The following is a 21,311-nucleotide window of genomic DNA, read 5'->3' as shown; positions in this document are numbered from 1 at the left end:
ACTGGAAGAGAAATCCCCAAACTCTTCTTACCTACAGCCACAGCCAAGGATTTGGCAGGGAAGGGATTTTTCCCCCCCAGGACCCCTGCCACGCTCTAAGTAAGGGGCAGTGGAGAACCACCCCTCGCTGCCAGAGGGCTCTGTGCAGTCTGTCTGCCCACGGGCTGGGCAAGGAAGCGGCCCGGGGTGGGGGGGGGCACAAGCCACCAGGCAAGTGGTGGAGGCGAGGACCTACGCTGTGACAGGGAAGTGGGTTAGAGGGAAGAGAGGGTGAATGACCCAGAGCTGCCGTCCTCCGGATGAGAGAGTGGTGGGAGATGTGCGGGAGGGCAAACTGAAACCAGGGCAGAGCAGCAAAAAGCGTGAAGTAGGGAAAAGGGAAAAAGGCAAAGAAAAAGCCAAGTGGCTGGGGTGAAGCAGCAAGGCAGGAGGTCAGATGCTGGGCAGTGGAGTGTGCTCTTACGTTTTCTTTTAATGCCAGTTCCTTTTTCTCTCTTTCTTTTGGTTGAAGGAAAGTGCTTCTGAATTAGTGATAGAAAGACGCCTCTGAAAGTAAGATGCAAAATTTATTCTAGCTACCAGGAACATCTGCCGGTTATCACGTAGCAATGTGTATTTGAGATAGTACCATGTTTCATGAGAGAGGGGTAAATCCTGCACCACGACTCCCAGCATAATCGGCCAGACACCAGTACGGCGCAGCCCTGCTGAGCTCAGACCCAGCGTGGGTCACCAAGGGGTTCTGCCAGGGGAGCGTGGGCAGCACCAGCAGATCCTCGGCCAAGAAAGGACGTGCTGAGGGAAGGCAAAGCACGGAAATGCCGGGAAAAACACTGTGGTGGGGGGAGCGGGGCCCTTCCAGAGACACTGCAACAAAAGCAGAGCGGACCCCAGGCTCTGCGTTACTGCATGGCACGGCAAAGCTGCAAGACCTTTGTATCCCAACTAAGAGGGAGTTTTAAATTGGAAAAGCTGTACTGGGAAGCTGTTACAATGCTACTGAAAAATCCGGGGAGTCCCAGTGTCCCAGCCCCTCTCTGTGCCCCGACAGCAGAGACCACCATCAGGCCGTCCAACAGATGTGCTCCACCAAGTCCTCTGATGCGCTGGCCGTGGGCCCCTCGGCCACGGAACAGAGAAAAGTGAGGGAACACGGAGACGTAGTGGTTTCAGGTGAATGGAAAAAAAATCACGAGAGGTGGAAAACAAATGTTTCTGTGGGCTGTTCCGCAAATAAAAGAGCAAATGCTGAAATGGCGATGGTGTCGGGTGGGGATGAACCGCCAGCGCAATGAGATGGCAGCGCTGAATGAGCTCTGGTTGAAAAAAAACAACATTGGAAGCGAGAGCTGAGAGGTGTGGACATGACAGCTCGCCCGTGTGAGAAAAAGGGAGTTTTGGGGACCGGGGAGGGAGCTGTAAGAGTCTGGGTGTGAGGGGCTGCAGGAGACAGAGCCAGCACTGCAGAGCCCTGCGCTGGCCGTTCAGTGATTGCAATTACCCAGGACCACAACGAGCCCCTCTGTCCCCTGCGCTGGGGGACCCTGGCTCAACAGGCAAAGATTCGCTCTCGGCTCTGGAGCTCCCTGCCATGAAACCTCGCTCGTTTTCCCCACACTCACACTCCCCGTCTTCCCTGTGAACAAAGGGCTGGGCTGGAATTCGCTCACTGAGCAATCTGTTTATTTTTAACCCCATTTCTCGGCATCTTTTAAACAACTGCTTCTTCCCAGCACACTGCCCTCAAGAAATCCCCTGAAGTGCAGTAAAACCAGGACGCCGCATTTGGAGGCTCAGCAGATGCCAGAAGACACTCGTTATCTGGCCAATGCTGCTGAGCAAAGAGCTCTGGCCCCTAGAATCGAGGACAGAGTCGAGCAGCATGATCTCTAACAGACCCTTCCTCCTCCCACAGCTGAGCGAGGCTCAGAGGGACCACAGAGTCCTCCAGCCTGAGTTCTTCTGAATTCTGTGACATGAAAACCAGTCCAAGAGACCAAATCAATCAAGCAGTTGTTAGACATGCCTTGTTCACTGCCACCAAACCAGTATTTGTGTTTCAGGAACAGACTGGAGACAGCAGAGGGATGCTGACCAACACAGCCCCCAGTAATAAGGGAGGAGAGTCTGGCCTAACCCACACACATACTGTCTCTGGGGTCTCTCATGGCTTTCACCTGCATTAAAAGTCACTTCAAAAGACAGCAGTGAAGCCCTGTCACCTGCGGAGCAGAGGAACCGCAACTCAACCCAATCTCACAGGTCTTTGTCACCCGTCGTGCAGGAACAGCCACGTTTATGGGACGGGCTGGTATTTTGAAAGCTGCAGAAATGAGGGGGAGCATAAGACTCAGCCTCTGCTCAAAGGGCAGCACGGGTCCTGCCACCGGCTTCACTGCAGGCACCAACCCTCCCTTCGCCAGGAACGAGGGAAACACCACCAGGGCCCCACAGAAACCTGGAATCAAACACCACATCCTGCCCAGATGCGTGCTAGGAGCCAGCACTGGTGAACCCGACCTCCTCGTGTGCTGGGAACCAGCACTGGTGAACCCGAACTCCTCGGACCCCTCCATCCCCTCGCTGTTCCAGCGATGTCCCCTCACGTCCCCCATCCCAGCCTCTGCCATTACAGGAGATCCCCTTCCTCATCTCTACAGTGTCAACAGCCCTGTTCTCCGGAGTCAGACCTACACACACCCCATGGGAGCTCACGTTTCTGTCCCTCCTATACCTGACAATTCTTTTCCATGTGTAGAGAGTTGGATCAGGCTGTTCATGAAAGTTTGAACCACAGGAAACTTCAAAATCCAGGACCTAGCTCATAACATCACACTGAAGAAATAGTGCCTCAAGGACCCAGCTCCGTGTCCTCTCCATTCACAGCCTGCGTCGGGCGAGGCCTCACCAAACTGCATTTCAGGAACTCAAGTGGCCCCAGGGCAGGGCTCTCCCAGCACGTCTCCAGCCCCCCCCTGCATCCCTCCCCCAAGGAAAACAGGGATTTTGAACTCACTCTGCAGCAGAGACAAAGCAGTTGAGATGCCCATCATTCTCGTCCAGGACCTCTCTGGTGCGAGCCTCCCCAGTGGACTGCAGCCCGATGACGATGCACTGTGGGGGAACAGGAGGGAGGGCAGAGGAGGCGTCAGGGCATGCGGTGACTGGCTCCGGAGACTCTATTTCACCGTCCCAGGTACATTCCCCTCGGCCCCTGTCCCAAACACGTGTTGGGCCGTAGCAGAGCTCCTGATCAGGAACCGTCTCAAGTCTTTCAGCATCCAAAGCGATACCTCTGCTCACACCGCAGAGGATGACTGCGATTACGGAATCTGACTGACTGTCCTAGGTAGTTCCTGCCTAAAATTTCCGAATTACATCCAGATGGATGGAAGGACAGGGCTGTGCTCGAGGTGAAGGATCTGGCACCTCTTTTAGCTTGAACATGACCCAAAATACCCTTTCAGATCAGCTTGCCCACATCTACCATAGACAAATGGCGGGGGATGCCTCGGAAGACAAGACCGTGTTAACCCCCCAGTATCATTTACTGTGAATATTCCCAGAAACCCGGACACTGCACTTCGTTCTGTTTAATCTGGAGAGAAACTCAGCCTTACAGAGGTTTGGAATTGCTTTCAGGTCAAGCCGACCAATAATTAACTCCCTTTGGTTGCAGATGACAGAATATTCACTTGTAAGGGGAGGCCGGTGGCTGCCGCCAGCGCGGCGAGGCTCCGGTACCGCACCTTGTCCTTGGCCAGCTCCTCCTTGGCCAGCTCCACCAGCCGCCGGACCTTGGCAGCGATGCAGAGGTACTTGAAGAAGCGCTGGTGAGCGGACCAAAACTGACCCCACAGGGACTTCCGAGACTCCAAGCCGATCCAGTCAGCCGCCTGCTGGAACACCATCAAGGCCTCTGCCCACTGCAGACAACACCGAGAAGGGCTGAGTTAATACATTAGTTTTCTTTTTCATTACTGCTGTGCAGGAGGTTATTAGAACAGTCTGGGCTTGGATAATCTGATTTAACATCGGTATTTATGGCTCTGTGTTGGGCTGAACGAACAGTCTGGTCATTCTCTCCACATCAGCATGACACTGCAAGATCTGGTTTGCAAATATGGAACTTTTGAATAGAAGCCAAAAAACGTAAGATAATTTTTAATGTAAGCTGAGCGTGGGTACCCCTTTGCCTTCTCACAAACAACATCTGTGGCCATGGCCACGTTTCGGGTCCCCAAACCCTCCCACGTAACAAGTGGCTGCACCCAAAGGGCAGTTGAGCCCCTGTCTCCCCACGGCAGTGGGACCAGCTCACCAGCTTCGCCGCCTTGTCGTAGACAATCTTGTACTGCTGGTCCAGCGGGATCTCCTCGATCCTGAAGGTCACTCCAGTGAAACTGAGCTGCCGGGCAATGTACATCCCACTGACCTTCATGTCCATTGCCACGATCTCCATTGCACCCACTCCCCTGGGAGAGGAAGACAACTGTGAACCCCCTTCCTCTGCTCTAGGGCAGCACTCAGAGTACCCACGTCCCAAACAAAGGCTGCCACGCAATGGAAACCACGTGAAAAGGGATGCTGGACATGACTTACCTCTTCTCAATTGCATGCAGGAACTCATCAAACGCTCTGAAAGGGGTGCCCGGCCCCCAAATCCCCAGGCGGCTCATGTAAATCATGTTTTTTGGCTCAGAGGCACCTGTTTGAACAGAATTCACAGTTTTGACTCAAGTAAAGAGAACTCTTAAGAGGGTGGTAATTTGCCCTTGTGCCTTAGGGCCCCCAAGGGCCTTTCCAAACACCGCCCTCCATGCATGAGGTGGGCAAGCGTCATCGTCCAGCTTCGTACAGCTGAACAGCTGGCCAGGAACACGGTAAGCTGGAGAGGAATTAGTCTGACTTGCCAAAAAGTGACAGTAATGGCAGTGCTGAGGCTTGGGGCAGATCTTGGTGCTCTCGGCTCTAGCACCGCAGTGCCATTCAACTCCTCCTGCACGAACGCGCACTCTCAGTGGTCGTGCTCACATCTCAGGGTGTCCTACACACCACAGAGGTGACGGCACCCACACAGCACCAAGAGGAGCTCACCTGTGGCACTGGCATAAACGACCCTGGCTTGAGGCAGTTTGTTCTGAAGGTCCAGCACTGCTTTGCCCATTTTCGTAGAGCTGGCGTTTTTGGCTTTGTGGCATTCATCAAACACAATCTGGAGGGGAGCGTCAGTTAAGGAGAAAGGATCTATTTTCATCACCAGGGTGGGAGCAGACAGAAAACACAACCCAGCCTCCTCCAACCGACTCAACAACCAGTCCCAGCATCAGCAGGATCGACACGTTCCCCACACGGCATGAAATCTGCTGGTTTCACTGAGTCAGAGCCCCAGGTCATGTCCCCCTCCCTCTTCCTTCTCTTCCAAGGTGTGTCTTGCGCTGCTGAGGGAGAAGAACGCTGAAAAGGCTGATCCCAGCTGCGTTCTCCCCCTCCTCCCACGGACACTGCGGAGGAGGAGAGTGCAGGGGAATGATGTGCTATGGCATCTAAATACCCACCGCAGGCACCAGGCTGCTGGGCACAGCTGCTCCCACTGACTTCAGATGGCCCCAAGCTCTTTGCTCCTTGGTGAAGTCAGTCATAAACATGCAATTCTTCTCGCTCTCTCCATATTTATTTTTTTTTTAAAGGATACAACTCCATCAAAATTTTCCCTGCACCACTCCAAAATCTGTTTTAAGCGTGTCCTGTGCTGCCCGCCGGCCTGGCTTTCACCGATCAGCGCAGAGTAAGTGGCGAAGAGGACTCCTTCTGAGGTAGCTGTGTCACCGTATTTAATCTGCAGAAGGGCAGAAGAACAGCACAGGTGCTCACCCAAACCACTCTATGCTGATTCTATGATTCTCACGGTGCTGGTCCCCAGTTCTTCGCCCACAATCAACACCGACGATTGCGCTGTGACTGTGCGGGACACGTGCTCCTGCCCCCAAGAACAAAACCCCATCTGAGAGCAGAAAGGACAAAAGACCATTGGGAGCTGACGTCGTCAGCAGCTCTGTCTGGCACTGAGATACGGCGATGACAGGGACTTTCAACGTCTGGACAAGCTCCATTCGCCGCTGTGTCAGCACATCTGGATGCAGTGAAACGTGGGGACCCCATGAGGACTCCGGGTTGCTGGCCAACAGAAGTTGCTTCATGGTTTTTAAGCAAGAGTTTAGAATGTTTAATTGTTTTGAACCCTCCCATCTGTTTTAGAACACTTTTCTCTCTGAGCAGGTGAGATTGTCGCCTGTCTTACTGTCATGTCACCTGAAATGAAGTAAAAGGCAGTGGGAAAGCCCACGGTGCCAATCTGAATAAAGTTCCATTTAAAGTATTTTTGGTCTGAAAACAAACATCCCTTTCAGTCTCTTAATAGCTGCATTCAGAGGTGTTGAGCACACCTGGTTTCCACTGACTTCCTAAGAGCTGGGTGTTCAACACCACTGGAAACCAGAGCAGGGTGTTTCAGGGAACTGGCCAGTGGAGCGGCAAACACAAGCCTGGAGAAGAGACCAAAGCACAGGCCATGAAGGACTCTGTGAACAGCAACTACACAACTGCCCCTCGTGTCTTTTGAGAAATACTTCATCCTCATCTCTGAATAACTGGAAGAAAGTCTGCATATTCTCTGATTTGCTCAGCCAGGGGGAACACCCACGTGCTCAGCCACGGGGCCGTGTGTCTGAGTCCCTGCCAGGCACCAATCTGTGCCTTTAGAGGTGCTTCCCCACTCGCACGCTCTGGAAAGTGGCTCCATGGAACCAGTGCTGGGAAATGTTATCCCAGGAGAGCGGAGCACAGCCCCACACTGGAGCTGTTCCCTCTGCAGGACTCTCCAGGAACAGCCAGAAAGGCTCAAGTCTGGCTGAACTTTGCTCTTGGCTGGAGAGATTTCTCACTCCCTGCAGGAAACAGCTCTGTGCAGCTCTGCAGGGTGTACAAAAATAGTGAGAGGCCAGAGTAGGAAGAGCTCGTCGGGAGAGGGGAGAGCTCGCTGCCTGCTGTCTGCTCTGCCGGTGCCACCAGCCGCGTGGAGGCAGGAGCGGCTGCTGCGTTACACACTGAGGCGGATCCATGTAACTGCTGCCGTGGGCTGGTTTTCCACAACACCATCACAGCTTCCCTCCCTACCTTATTCAAAGCATGCACAGGAATGTGGGAGGCTTCAATGTCCTTCAGGTCTCTCTCAGCATCATACTTGAGATCATTGGAGACGCTGAACCTGCAAAGCAAGACGTGGGTCTGGTTATCTTCGCAGGAGAGTCAGGGCATGCAGGGTGATTAATAGCTCTGACTAACGCAACCGTGGGTGTGCAAAACCGTCACATTCCCCGCTGCCCACACTCCTCAGCACAGGATCCTCCCGTAGACTCCAGTCTGCCGCTTCGGACAAGCCGTGTGTGCTCTGCAGTAAAACCCCACGCTCCAGGGGCTTCTGCCTGCACCTGGGGAAGCCCCCAGGTGCCCCTCCACCGACTTCAAAGGCAGCGGGGACAGGCTCCACATTGCGCTCGAGTAGTACATAATCTGCTATTTCACAGTGACTCACTCCCCATCACGGCTGCAGGGGAAATATTCCCATTTCACAGGCACAAAGAGGTGGAAACGACTTACCCAAGGCCACAGCATGAGTCAACTATAAAGCCAACATCAGCACTAAGGAATTCCTTACTCCCAGATCCAAACTAACTCCAAGGTCTTACGGGAAAAGAGAAAAAAAACCACAACAGCTTACCACAGAGCTTTTTTCCTCCCTTTCAGATAATTTTCAAAGATGATGCCCGCAACTGTCCTGCCCTTTCCAACTCCAGCGCCGTCCCCAATGAGGAACCCAGCTCGCTGCCCGCTGGGTAATAAAACTTCATGTTGCTGCAAAATTAAGGATAGAACTGGAAATTAAACAAGATATGCCTTTGCTAACGGCTTTGATGTGAGCTTATGAGAGCACCCCTTAACCCTTTCACACACCCCATCCATGCCCGTGAATTTCCTGCTCTCAAGTGGCAGTTCACAGAAAAGGTCCCCAGGCCCCCAGAACGTAAAGCACTCCCTTCTGCAGCTGAAGTCAAGGGTTTTGCCTCTTTGGGAAACAAACCCCACAGAAGTCCTCGGCTTCAAATAATTCTTTCAAAAGGCGTTTAAAATGCCATATGGCAAAGCTCCCCAAGTGTCATCACCTCTGTCACAGGTTATTTTAGAACACACGGGAACATCTGTCGGTACAAAAGGCAATTTCTCTCCCACGTACGGCACAGGAGCAGGGCTCGGCGGCAGCGTGTACCTGGCAGGCGTAAATGATTGCTTCCAGCTGTAGTGCAGAGAGGGAGCCTTTGTCGGCCACAGAGCGCGGCAGCGAGAGGCTGTAGGTGATGTCGGGTGGGGGAACGCTGGATAGGGTGCTTGTCTCAACCACCAGGTCCGGGTGGTGTTTCCCAATCTTGGCTAAATGATAACAATAAAACAGATAACTCACGTTAACAGTCTGTCGCCCTCAGCTCAGGGACAGAGACCAGCCCGACGCCTGCTCTTCACTCTTCTGCTTCACCAAAACATCAGATGGCCAAACCCCAGTCATGCCTCCCCCAAAAGCAACAACAGAAAAGTGTTCTGTTAAATTAGCACAGCCCCAGCAAAGCACCAGTCCCCTGGTCAAGCTTTTCGAGAAAATCCCAAACTTGGGATGTGCCACAGAAGCACCACATACTGCTTGCAGTTAATTAGGTTGGTCCACAATGGACTTAACAGAACCCCCCACACTCCCGCGATGACAGACACTCACACTTTGAAGGGATATATTCTGCATAGGTCTCCGTTTGCCCCAACTCTTCCGTTTCTTCCTCCTCACCTTCATCCTCCTCCTCTGCAGGAGCCTGAGACTGCACAGAAACACAGCATTGACCAAATGTTGATGTTCTGACTGACCTACGGACAGAGGCAGCGCTACACAGTGCCAGAAACCACCCTTTAAACCAGCTTCATGCAAATTCACAAACCCTTCCCATACAATTAGTCTCATTTACAGACTCCAGCAACCCAAGGAAAACCATCTGCGAGCGCCCACCCTGGAGGCCCAGCGAGCGCTTGACGAGCTGCTTTCAGCGCCCAGTCCTCACCGAATTAGGGAAAGATGTTTGGGTGGCTCCTCAGACGGGCTGTGGGCTAGCGTGAATTCTGCCCAGCTGTGCTCTACTCTGGCCCCGAGCAAGGGACACAGCCCAGCTCCGAACTCAGCGCGTACCCAGCAGTACGGAGCAGAGTCAGGGAAGCCCAAATCGCTCTTTAGCACAGCGAGGTCCCACCGAGGGGAACACAAGACCCTTCTGGGAAAGGGCAGTGACTGGTTTCTGTCCGATTTCCTTGTCTGGCTCCCTCTGAAGGGAGGACACTCAGAACTGCTCCCCTCCACCCCGCGGTGTTCCCCAGCCAGGAGCCTGGTGTCCCGTCCCTGAGGCCACCCGTGGCTCTCACCTGGAAGCTTGTGAGGAGCGGGGTGTTGGGGACAGCAGGAACGAGGTCATTCGAACTGTTTAAGCCGGAGAACGATCTGCTGGGCGAGAACAGCTGGAAGAGAAAGGGGTGCGGGTGAGAAAGCAGCCCTCACCCTCCACCCCCAGCACGTATGAACACACAGCAGTAAAGGTACGTGTGTGCCACACTCAGATCTTACACCGATGGTGTCGGTGGACTTTCATACTCTCTGTTTGAGAAAGAAAAGCCCTGGGCAAGTTCTGGAAAGTAATAAATCTTGCAAATGCTGTCCCTGCCTTTTTCGACACGCACACAGGGAATAATTGACCAAGATAAACACATTCTCGCAAGACGTGTGAAGGTGTTGTGCATGTGCCCACGCGTGACGGAAGCCTGTGGGGACACACGGCCTCCCCCACCCGCAGGACGGGAGCCTTTCTGCCAAACTACACTGCGATGAGATGGGTCATCCCAAAATGGCATGTTTTGCTGTTAAACACGAGATCTCAGGCATAAACCCGCCTTCCACACAGCTGGGCAAACACTGCCCCTGCCAAAGGACCCTTAGGAGCCAGCAGCCCCTGTCAGACCTGATGGAAAGTTATTATGGGAATACTGGCCCTGCTCTGCGCTGCAGCAGTTTCGTCAGTCACTGTTCTCCCACGTGCTTCGAAGGGAGCTCTGTACAAAACTGCTCTGCCCTTCCCGACAACAGGTCCCCGTTCAAAGGAGCTGTGCAGATTCGCATTGTGGGATCATGTGTTTTAGCCTGAACTGGTGAGTCCAACCAAGGGCTCTGGGTGGGATTTGCTAATGGAAGAGAAACGGCGTCACTGTGGGGAGCAGACGGGGACACTGGAGCACAGCCGAGGGGATCCGAACAGGGGGAATGGGAAAGACCAAACAGAATTGCAACCAAAAGCCATCACTGGGAAAGGACCGAGCATTAAATCAGAACACCAACACTTCACATCTTCAAGTGGCCCTTGAGGCGAGCATTTACTTGACAATTTTGCAATTTTGTTTTTAACATTAAAAGCACTGTTTGAAGCAATTACCTACCTGCCCCAGGACAGAACACAACCTGGGGTCAGCCCCGTTTAACAGCTCTCCCGAGGGTAAGGACCGTTACCCTGAGAGCACCGCAGCCTCCCCAGCTTCCAGTGGCCCTCGCTCTCACAGAGACCAGGACCACTGGAGAGGAAGGACGTCCACTAGGGACCAGCCACGGGGCTCAGGAGCTCCCAGAGCACCCCCTGGTGAACGCTGGGGGGCCCAGGGCTGGACGGGCTGTTTGGGTCTCCCCAGGCACCAGCCGCTGCCTTGGAGTTAATGATGCTTTGGACCATCCAGCCCGTGGCACCGCAGCCAGCAAGGACGGCTCCCGAGATACTGCCAGCTTGGGAAGGCACAGTCCAGGAGATCCTTTTCTGCCCCCACTCAAACAAAATCACACTGGAATTTCCCAACAGCAAGTAAGGTGAAGCCAGCAGCTCGTGGCACCCGCAGTGACCAGCACCGCCAGCAGCAGCACCACTGCACGATCACAGCCTGCGAGGAGTCCAGAGCTACAGAGCCACGCTCCACCAGTGGGAGTGAAGGATGGGAAGGTCTTAAGCACAAACAAACACTCTGATTCTTTCTTTTTTTTTTTTTTAATTTATATAAAAAAAAAAAAAAACAGAAGAAGAAAGAAAAAAACCACCCTTCATTACTGGAAGCCTGAGTCAGAATTACCAGAAGGAAGCTGGACGGAAGAGCTATTTTCAGTGCCAACAAATCTGGAGAGCAGGTGAAACTTCTCCACCTACAAATCTGAGCTCAGAGTAAGGATTTCTTCTTAGGCAAGAGAAAGGCCCAGATGTGCAGGAACGGCAGGACCGGCTCCTCTCAGTTCCAGCAACAGAAAGTTAATGCAGGGCTGGGTTTGCATCATGCAATCTTCAAAGCATAAATCCCCGCTCTCCCAACTCAGCACCGGGGCTCTGGCACACGGCATTTCACCTCGGGCATCTCACGGGAAGCGGCAGAGACCTTGGTTGGTTGGAGCACCAAGGAACTAGAGCATTAAGGAACCAACCCAGAGGTGAGAATGTGCTGCGAGGGCCTGTCCAGCAGCTACAGACAGCGGGTGACAGATCTCCTTGCCCCAGTCTGAGCTTGGGGAATTCCTTCCTTCCTCTACTCTCGCTCACCTCCCAGTTCCATCTTCCCCTTCCTCTATGCTACATGCCTAAAAACATTGCCAGAAGAGGCGCACACAGCACACATGAGAACACTGGGATGTAAGCAGTAAAGCCGCTGACAACTGCACAATCAATGACTCGCTCTTGCTCCCTTTTTTCCCTCTTTGCATTATTCTCCATTTTGCCCCATCTTGCCATGACTTCCATGGGAAAAGGAACAGTCCCACCTGGCTGCCAAGCCACCTCCCCTCTGCAGAAACTTGTTCCCTGTGCGTTGAGTGAGGACAAGGGTATTCACATCTTCAAAGTGCTGTGAATGAGTTAGAAAAAGCTCCATCAGCAGCTCACAAAGATTCTAGCTACAGGCTGCAGAGGCAGGGCTTTGCTTCCCCAGTCTTAAAGCCACTGTCAACTGGTGAGAGGGTTGTGAGAAAACACAATGGATTACATGCACTATTTTTAAAAGGTATTTCACAACTTCATCACAAATGAAGCAAGTGTGTTTTTCTGCTAATCCAGCAAATATTGAACAGTGGAGCAGTAGCTCTTCCCACCATGCCCGTCCCTGAGACGACAAACAGCCACATGTACATGTCTGTGATCTTCACGGACAGCAGCTCTCCCGGCATCCCGGCACGGCCCACGAAGAACTTCCTCCTCACTCCCAAACTGCCCCTAAAGCTCCAGCGAGAAGGGTTTCTCGGGGAGTTTGAGCTGCTCAGGGCTGTGCACTCCCGCTGCGATGCTTCTCTCTGGTTGTGCTCTGCTCCCCTCTCTGTAAACTCATCTCCCCAGCGCTAGTGACGGCCGATGGAAAGAGGGGAGAAAGCCAAAACACAGAGAGAATTCTTTTCCACGACATATCTCCAAACTGCTACACGACAGAAGACAGTCCATTATTTTGTATTTTTTTAAGGAGGACAAAGTACGAGGCCGTTCTGTACCCGGGCTCCACGTGCGGGTCCCACAGGCAGGACACAATACAGCATCACTGCTGAGAGGTCACACACCAGAGCCATGTACAGAGATCACCAACTCTGCTGCACCTGGACCTCGGAGCCTGAAATCCTGGAAAAACTCCTGTCCTGATGCCCTGGTGCCAGGGCAGCCGCTGGGTATGGCTGGTTGTACAGTACAGAGGGGGCTACATCTGCCTGGGGAACACATGCGGGAACCCAACCCACCATCAGTGCTGGACTGGAGCTTAGAAACCGTTCTGGCTGCTCAAAAGCCAGAATTTCTGCAATTTTATGGGAAATGATGGTGTGATGATGTAGGGAGGGAGAGGGAAAGATTCTCTAAATTGCTTGTCTATTGGCACAGGATATCAGCGAAGCCTCCATCCTGTCCCGAGTGTTACAGTACGGAACCTTTTCCTCGGCACCACCTGGAGACTTTGCAAAGGATCCCTTGTTTGCCTCCTTAAACAACAACAGAAAAAAGCATATTTGAAATTCAGGTAATAAAACAGTTGCCAATCATGAGTCAACCCGACAATCCATTTACCCAGTGTCCTGGGAGTCGCCAAAACGAAACTGAAATCTCCTGCCAAGGATGTGCTTAACTGACACCTTCTCAGGAAACATCAAACTCAGTCAAGAAACAGAAAAACAACCAAGAAACCCCACCCCCAACCACCTCTGCACTCAGAAAGCACAGATAAGATAACGTTTAAAATAGCTAGAGATTCTTTTCAAAAGGAAGTAATTTATAAATGGAATTCCGAGGAGTTAATTGGCCTTATCTGAACCCCAGTGCCCCGCAGGACAAGCTTGAGGTGGGGATTGAGGGGGGGACGTGAAGATCAGCACGGAGAGACTGGAGACACTGCTCCGCCACGCTCAGACCAGTCGGTTCACACTTACACCACACATATTTGTTTCTCACTTGCATTCTTTATACTGGATTTAGAGCAGCTTTTCCCAGTGAGTGTTTTGCTGTACGCTCCACAGACACAAAGCCACCAGGTTTTTTAGGCACTGAGATCTCGAGCAGAGTTCACGTGCTCAGAAATGGGACACCGCAGAACTATCCCTATAGTGATTTAGGCTACGATGTAAAAAATTTAGTAATAGGAGACTAGGAGTAATAATGCCTGTGCCTTCTCTGTCTTGGGGGATGTACCTGTTTTCCAGCATTTTTAATCACGCAGTTTACAAGCCTGCGATTCCTCAGCCATTTCTTGGTTCCAAGAGTTCAGTGCTCTTCCTGCCAACCCTCCCAGACCTCGAGTTCGAGCTGTGCCGCAGTTTGGGCTGTGTGGGGACGGTCTGCGCTGCCCTCGATCCACAGGACATTCCCCCAGGAAGGGGGGCAGTGGTATCCTCTGCCTCCAACCACAGACCCGCTGGGGACCACGCAGGCACTGCAGAGGTCTATAAAGGTGATCAAATCTCACCAGTGTCAGCAAGAGCTCAGGTGCCCGATTTGAGGATCTGTGTGACGGGTCTAAGATCTCACAGTCTAAGCAGACAGGAGCTCCGATTCCCCAGGTCCCAGGCCAGCTCCCTGGCCACCAAGCCATGGTCCTTCAACCCCCAACCTGTCCCTGGGCCACACAGCAGCACCAAAGCAGAACTGCTGCCAAGCCTTACTCCCAAGCTATGACCAACAGCCAGCGTTCACCATGGAAATACAGTCAGACACACTACCAACTGCAAATCACAGCCTCTAAAAACAAGACAGAACCTCAAAATACAAAGGTGACTAAAGCCCCTTCTGCCAGACTGCGTCCTGGGGCATCCACGTTGTGTTCTTCCCCCACAATCTTCACGTGAGAACGATCTACAAGGGAAGTTACTGCACGGTGGGGCACTCACTGGGAGCCACGACCCAGAGACGGGGCAGACAGACGTGTGATGGCGGTTCCACCAAGAGCCAGAGCCGTGGCTACCACGGTGACTGAGCCCAGGCTGTGCAACAGTGAGTCCCGGGGCCCAGCAGCCGAGGGAAAACAGATGGCAAAGGCTGGTAAAAAGGCAGAGAACCACAGGCTGCTGCGGCACCACCAGGAGATCCCACGCCCAGGAAAACCAGGGGATGTAAAAGCCTGCAAGGACTTGGACTCACAAAGTAAACACAAATGGTTATTCTTAAATTGAGACAGAGTTTGGTTTTTAGTCATTGTTACTAAAATATTTGCCATGGAGAATAAACAAACGGGGGCTGCTGCTGCTGGGGCAGTTAATGATCTACATCATGGTGTTTTTCCTTGGGTCCGTCTCTCCAGCACTCCCGAGCACCCTGTCATCGGCCACTCTGGACCTCCTGAAGGGCTTAGGGACACATCTTCCCGGAGAGGCACCTCCCTGCCGCAGCTCTCAGAAGAGCTGGTGCCCGCAGCACCCTCTGAAGGGGTGCACGAACCCCGCTGAGAATGGCTGGGTTCTCTCCTGCTTCCAGGAGACTAAAATGTGTGTCACCACTTCCCCCTTTCCCTCCTCGAGTGAAGCTGGAAATAGCAAACCAGCATCATCAAACTGCAACTTCCCCCCTGCAGGGAATCGGGTTGGATTCTTCACTCCTTGGTGAAAACACCACGGGATGAAGGCTGAGGTATTTCCTGGCCGATGGGGAGGATGGAGGAGGAGCAGCCCCTACCTCGATCTGGTTCTGCTGTGGCGTGTTTACATCCCATAGTGTTGGCACGTGGTTCAGACTGTCGTTGGACAAGAAGTTCTTGGGATCCGCGATGTCAGAGAGGGAATCGGCGGGGGACGAGAAGAGGGAGTTGTTGTTGGAGAGCTCATCGAGGTATGAAGAATCCTGAAACGGAGAAACGACCACGGTTAGAGAGGGCGGGATGAGAAGAGCAGGGAGCTCTTTTCTCACACCTACTCCTCCAGGAAGTTTTAATTTCTTGCTATTATTAAATGAGCAGCTCTGTTCCTTCATGCTCCACAAAACTTCAAAATTAACTTGTAAATGAGGACGTGTTCCAAGCAGCTGTTTTAAAAATCTCAGTTTCTTGAAAACAAAGGCAAAACAGTGACTGGACAGAAGTGCCAGTTCTTGCTCCAGACCAACTCCAACTGTGCACGTCTCTACACACAGGAGCGGAAGGAAGAGGAGTGTTGGATAAGACACCAGTCACCTCAACTTCCTATTTGACTAAAAAGACTGCTGAGGGGTGAAAAGTCCTCAGCCTGGAGTACCTCACCGTGCCTAGAAGCCCACAGAGCACCAGCTACACCCGATAATGACACAGCTGCTTAATTGCAATTTATAGCACAGCGATACCTGGAGGCTTTGGAAAAACTTCATCTCCCTGTGCCAGGTTCTGCACAGAGGAGGCTGCCGGGAGCAGGGGGAAGGAGCATCAGTGCCACCTGGGTTTGCTTCTAGATAAACCTACCGCTTCAACAAATCTACCGATCCTTTTCGCAAGGACCCGCCTCGGCCCGGACAAGGGAATGTGCTTCAGTGCTGAGGATCGGGCTCTGCCCTTGCTCTTTTTCTGGTGCCGGCAGTGATACAGCTCACAATTGTTTTATTGTGTGCCAACCCAGAGATGATGGTGGTTTGAGTCACACGGACTCTGGCTCACGAAGACCCTTCAGTCCCCTCCCTACCTTCAATCTGGGTTTTCAGACTTCAGGTAGCAAGAACCGACGGCTGAAAAGCCCTTCCGACCCTACGCCCTTAGGTCTGGTGACTGACTCTGGCCCCGCACCGCAGCTCTCCTTCCACACCAAATACCGCTCCCAAACTTCTTCACAGCAGAAAAGCTTTGTCTGCTGTTTATTGAAGAGTGACTTCCAAACGCCGACTCCGGCACAAAGGTCCTGCTGGATACATGCCTCTGTCCCAGGGGGACGGACAGACAGACCGACGGGTCTGTCCTGGTGCCAACAGCCCAGTTGTGTGGCTCTCGGGCAGGGCCGGGCTGGCAGCGTGCGGTGGCCCCAGCTCTCCGCTAGCCCAGATACCCACACGAGTGCACTGACACCGCAGCGCGGCTGCCAGCAGAGCCGCAGAGTCTGATACGAACAGAAATCGCTGCTCATTTCCAGTTAAGGGCCAATTTCCTACTACAAGGCAGAAAGGCAGCCAAAGATTTTTAAAAGTCACTTAGTCCTGCCTGACAGAAAACCACGCAGAGCTGAGCCTGCCGGCGCTTTCCTAAGGGCTTCGGGCCAAGAGCGGGGCCAGGTTCCTCCTGGGTCGCTACCAAAAGTTACGGGTTTGCAGGGTTTAAAACCATCAGGACACATTCCCTTGTCGTCTGTCCCAGACAGGTCTCCTCTGGTGACCGAGGGGACAGTCCCTGCTCCGAGGGCTCAGGTGCAGGCGCCCCGATGCGCTAAAGCAAAGACAAGCAGCAGCAGAGCTGGTGGGTGCAATGTGTAAAGTTTGTATTTGTCAAATACTGCCTGGGGGGGACCCAGAGGCGGAAGGAGAAAGGGCTGTTTCGCTGGGCTATGCTGGCAGGACACCCTCCCGCTGGCTCCGGGCACGGTGCTGCTGTGACACCGCCGCTGGTGTGACACCACCGATATGACACTGCCACTGGTGTGACACCGCCACCGGTGTCTGCCCAGCAGCAGACGGGCAGCGCTTCCTGTGCAGCTCTTACTCTTGATATTTCTGGGGCTATTTTAGGATTACCCAGAAACCAAGGCTTTTCAGAGACTGAAGCAGGCATTGAGGCTTATCATCTCGGAATTAAGTGATCTCTGGGAACAAGACTCCATTTCACACTCAGGAAAGAAGGAAAACACATGGGTAAATGTGGCATTTTTTAGAGACCACTTGGCTAAACTAGACATCCATAAGTCCATGGGCCCTGGTGGGATGCACCCACGAGTGCTGAGAGAACTGGCAGATGTTATTGCTGAGCCACTCTCCATCATTTTTGAGAGGTCTTGGAGAATAGGAGAAGTGCCTGAGGACTGGAGGAAGGCAAATATCACACCAGTCTACAAAAAGGGCAAGAAGGAGGACCCAGGGAACTACAGGACAATTAGTCCCACCTCTGTCCCTGGGAAAATAATGGAGCGATTCGTTCTGGATGTCGGAGCCAGACTCTTTTCAGTGGTTTCCAGCGATAGGACGAGGGGCAACGGGCACAAGCTGGAACACGGGAAGTTCCATTCAAATATGAGGAAAAACTTCTTTCTGGTGAGGGTGCCAGAGCCCTGGAACAGGCTGCCCAGGGAGGGTGTGGAGTCCCCTTCTCTGGAGATCTTCAAGACCCGCCTGGATGCAGTCCTGAGTGGTGTGCTCTGGGCAACCCTGCTTTAGCAGGGGAGTTGGACTAGATGATCTCTAGAGGTCCCTTCCAACTCTGACAATTCCATGATTCCGTGATTTCTTGGCCAGAGAAGTGCCCGGTGCATCCTGCAGGAACACGCCTCTCTGCCTCCCACAGCCCGAGCTCCTGCTGCAGAGCACGGTACGGGCAGCATATGTGGGACTCCAGCTAATGTTGTGTGTGCTGTTGAAAGATTTTTCCCATTAACTCTCATCTCCCAAGGTCTGTAGCCCCTCTCAACCTTCCAGCCCCCTGCAGAGACTGGAACAAGCCACCACCTCCCTCGCTGCCCTCCCCACCCTCCTGCTTCTGCTCTCGAGATCCCAAGAACAAGCGGTGCAGGGCTCTGGACTGCCACCACACCTCTTCAGATCCAGCTGGGATGGAGAGGTGACGGACAGGCAGACGGGTTGGTCCTTCACCCGCCTGCTCCGGTACCTGATACACCTGGGTCCTTCACCCTGACACCCCAGACTAATGCAGCAGCCAGACCCAAAGTGGCTGGAAACTCCACTTGTGGTGTCTGATGACCCAGATACTACACTGTGGATAAATACAGGCTGATATCAAGAGGCTCATCAGAATTGCTTTGAACTTACTTTCAAAGCCCAGCACTAGAAGCAACAGCTCTTATCTTCCTTGAGTTCCCACCACAACTCAGTGACACAAACAGCTCCTGAGACGGACCTGGAACCCGGTTCCCAGACCCCGACGTGCTGCTTTTCACAGGCGCCTGGGGAGATCCCAAAGACAAACCTGAAACAAGCCCAGCCGGGGCCTGGCCCCCTCGCACAGGTCACATGAGGTTCTACAGCGGGAGGAAGAGCAGGGGCTGGTCCCCAACAAGCCCTCAGAGATCAGCTCACGTGAGGAATTGAGGTGCAAGAACTAGTTTCTATTCATAACAGGCAACAGGAGACATCATCATCCTTGATATGAAATCTAGAAGATGAAAGGCATTCAGTACAATCTGCACGGGGACAGGAGAAGCATGTTTTTCCTCTCTCAAGGGCAGGGAGGCCTGGGAGATACCACGCTACAGACAGGACAGAGCTATGCCAAAAGGCTGGAGCTGCAAGGAGAGCTCAGCTTTGTGTAGCCAGGGGTTTTCTGGGGTTTTTTTCTTTTCATTATGAAAAACTTTGTCACGCAGACCCGTTTTGGCACTTAACTGACAGTGATTCACTTGGGGGCTTCACGCCCAGGGAAGGGCAGCAGCCCCTCGAAGAGCTGGGTGGTCTCAGTCTCATCGCTGCGCTATGGGAGACACTTCTGCACAGTTTTATTCATTTGCAAATAGCAGGGACAGAAGTTGGTTCAGGAGGAAGCGTCTGCAGACAGTGGGCACGGAAGCGAGGAGGCCATGGAGCAGCCTGGAGCGGGACACAAGGGTCCCAAAGAGAGGACAGCGCCGGGCTGGGACAGCAACGGGATGCGAGAAAGGACTGGACACAACCTGGAACACCCCGGGAGCACGTTCCACCTTCCTGAGCCCCCCAGTCTCCCCACAAAGGCTCCAGCCCCACCACTGTCCCGCTGCCCAGGAGCCCCCACTGAAACGGGGAAGAGGAGATGAGCCTCCGACAATCTCAGTCCTGGAGATGACTCGAGTGAGCCCATCCTCCTGCACTATCACCAGGCATTAGTCACAAACTTCAGCCTCCCCTTTGTCTTCCCTAATTCCATTATCTATGGAGCAGTAAAACTAGGAACGTGCCAGATCCCTGCCCTGAAGAGCTCACACTGCAACCCCGGTAAATTGGACTTGCTTATATACAAAATGCAGTGTAATTGTTTAATAGAAGACCAAACTGATAACTACAGCCTGTGTCATTAGAAACCTTGACTAATTGCTCCACTGGTTTATATGGAGCAGACAGGAGCTGCTGCCTCAGTCTCCTCCAAGGAAAGGAAGGATCATCACCTGAACCATCAGCTCATGGAACAACAGAGGGAGCAAAAGGACTCCTCTCTTCAAGGGGGTAAAGGCACCATCAGACCCATTGATGCTCTGACACCAGTTACAGCTGATCCCAGCCAGAAGAGACCCTCAGCCAAACGGTGCTGACCGCGAGGAACAGCCCGAGGCAGCTGAGAACAAGATGACAGTGTCAGGGGTAGAAGGAACAGCCCAAGAGACCACAAAGAACGAGGAGGTTCCAGCGAGCGGGTGCTGGGAAGGGGCGATGGGGGACAGCAGAGCCAGCTCCTGCTTTTCCAACGGCCCGACGTGCTTGAGAAGCTGCTGAGTGAGATAACCTCAACAGCCCAGAGCAGGAGCTGGAGGGTCACGGACCACTGCCTGCTCTCCACAGCAGAAGATGCTCCAGTGAGTGAGTTGATATAAATCAATGACAATCGTTTGCCGCGTCTCTAAACCGTGAGTGCCCATGAACCGCCGGCTGATGCTGCTGTGGCACACCATTCCTGTCATTAGCCCAAAGCAGAAAAGTTATCAAACCCAAGAATTAGCTCCCTAGAAAAGATCAGAAAAAAATCAGGGTGAAACCACCCAAACACTTAGCCTTTCTCCTGCCACTGGAACCAGCGGTTCCTTTAGTCAAAACAAAGTCTTTGTTAAAAATAAGAAAGGAACAGGTGAAGTCTAAATACAGGAGGAGAATGCATCCCAAAAATATTTTGGCCATCGAGCCATCAATATAAATGGTTTATTTGCTCACAATCCAGACACAGAGGAAACAAATGCTCCTTCTGCACAACAACTACCCATTACTCCACAAACAGCACACAGTTGTTTGGGTTTTTGTTTTTTTTTTAAAAAATCTATACATCCAGGCAGACACAAATACCCACACCCCAACAGAGCTACTGCCAGGCAAGAAAGGGCTGGTGTCTGGAAAATCACAGATTAAGTAAATTATGGTTCAGGAAAGACAGAATCAGGACTTTACAGCTGCAATGTAAGCAGTCGGTCGCTAGAAGAAAAAACTTTCAGCTGCCAAAACCCAAAGTCTTTCTAAACCCGGGGCAATAAACTCGCCGTTTACGGGCTCGGTGCTCACTGGCAGCTGTTTCCCTGCTTTTCTGTACCCAGCACCTGGGTTAAAAATAAAACTCCCAAAAGCTGCTACAACTACATAACCCCCCCAATCAATTCTCCACACGGCTCCTCTGCCTCCCAGTTTGGCAGTTCCTGACCAAGTTCTGACCCAGGGGAGCAGTCCCTGCGTCCCACACGTCTCAGAGAAATACACCCCACGTTTTCAGGGCGGCAAATCCACCCCCAGAGCTGGCACCCCCAAACCCCCGCTGCCATTCCCGGGGACATCCGAGCCCGGGGAGCGGCTGGGGCCGCTTGCCCTTGCAAACAAAGCACTCCGGGAATGCCAAGGAGGAAG

At 52.9% G+C, this 21,311-nt stretch overlaps 1 protein-coding gene across 1 annotated transcript in view; it reads right to left on the bottom strand.

Annotated features, from left to right (window-relative positions):
- Window positions 1–21,311, bottom strand: part of SBNO2 (strawberry notch homolog 2) — a 45,057-nt gene that overhangs the window by 7,751 nt on the left and 15,995 nt on the right. Inside the window, exons 4-16 of the mRNA XM_074163663.1 lie at window positions 15,300–15,464; window positions 9,514–9,606; window positions 8,825–8,921; window positions 8,327–8,487; window positions 7,781–7,914; window positions 7,177–7,267; window positions 5,696–5,839; window positions 5,098–5,215; window positions 4,603–4,708; window positions 4,322–4,475; window positions 3,750–3,926; window positions 3,017–3,114; window positions 464–546 (exon numbers count right to left, since the gene is read on the bottom strand). Of these exons, the coding sequence (XP_074019764.1) occupies window positions 464–546; window positions 3,017–3,114; window positions 3,750–3,926; window positions 4,322–4,475; window positions 4,603–4,708; window positions 5,098–5,215; window positions 5,696–5,839; window positions 7,177–7,267; window positions 7,781–7,914; window positions 8,327–8,487; window positions 8,825–8,921; window positions 9,514–9,606; window positions 15,300–15,464 (1,621 nt within the window). The remainder of the gene's footprint in view (window positions 1–463; window positions 547–3,016; window positions 3,115–3,749; window positions 3,927–4,321; window positions 4,476–4,602; window positions 4,709–5,097; window positions 5,216–5,695; window positions 5,840–7,176; window positions 7,268–7,780; window positions 7,915–8,326; window positions 8,488–8,824; window positions 8,922–9,513; window positions 9,607–15,299; window positions 15,465–21,311) is intronic.

Source organism: Numenius arquata, chromosome 25 (genome assembly GCF_964106895.1).
Source record: "Numenius arquata chromosome 25, bNumArq3.hap1.1, whole genome shotgun sequence".
Lineage (NCBI taxonomy): Eukaryota > Metazoa > Chordata > Aves > Charadriiformes > Scolopacidae > Numenius > Numenius arquata.
The sequence above is the reverse complement of the archived record's forward strand: the minus strand, read 5'-3'. Positions and strand labels throughout refer to the sequence as shown.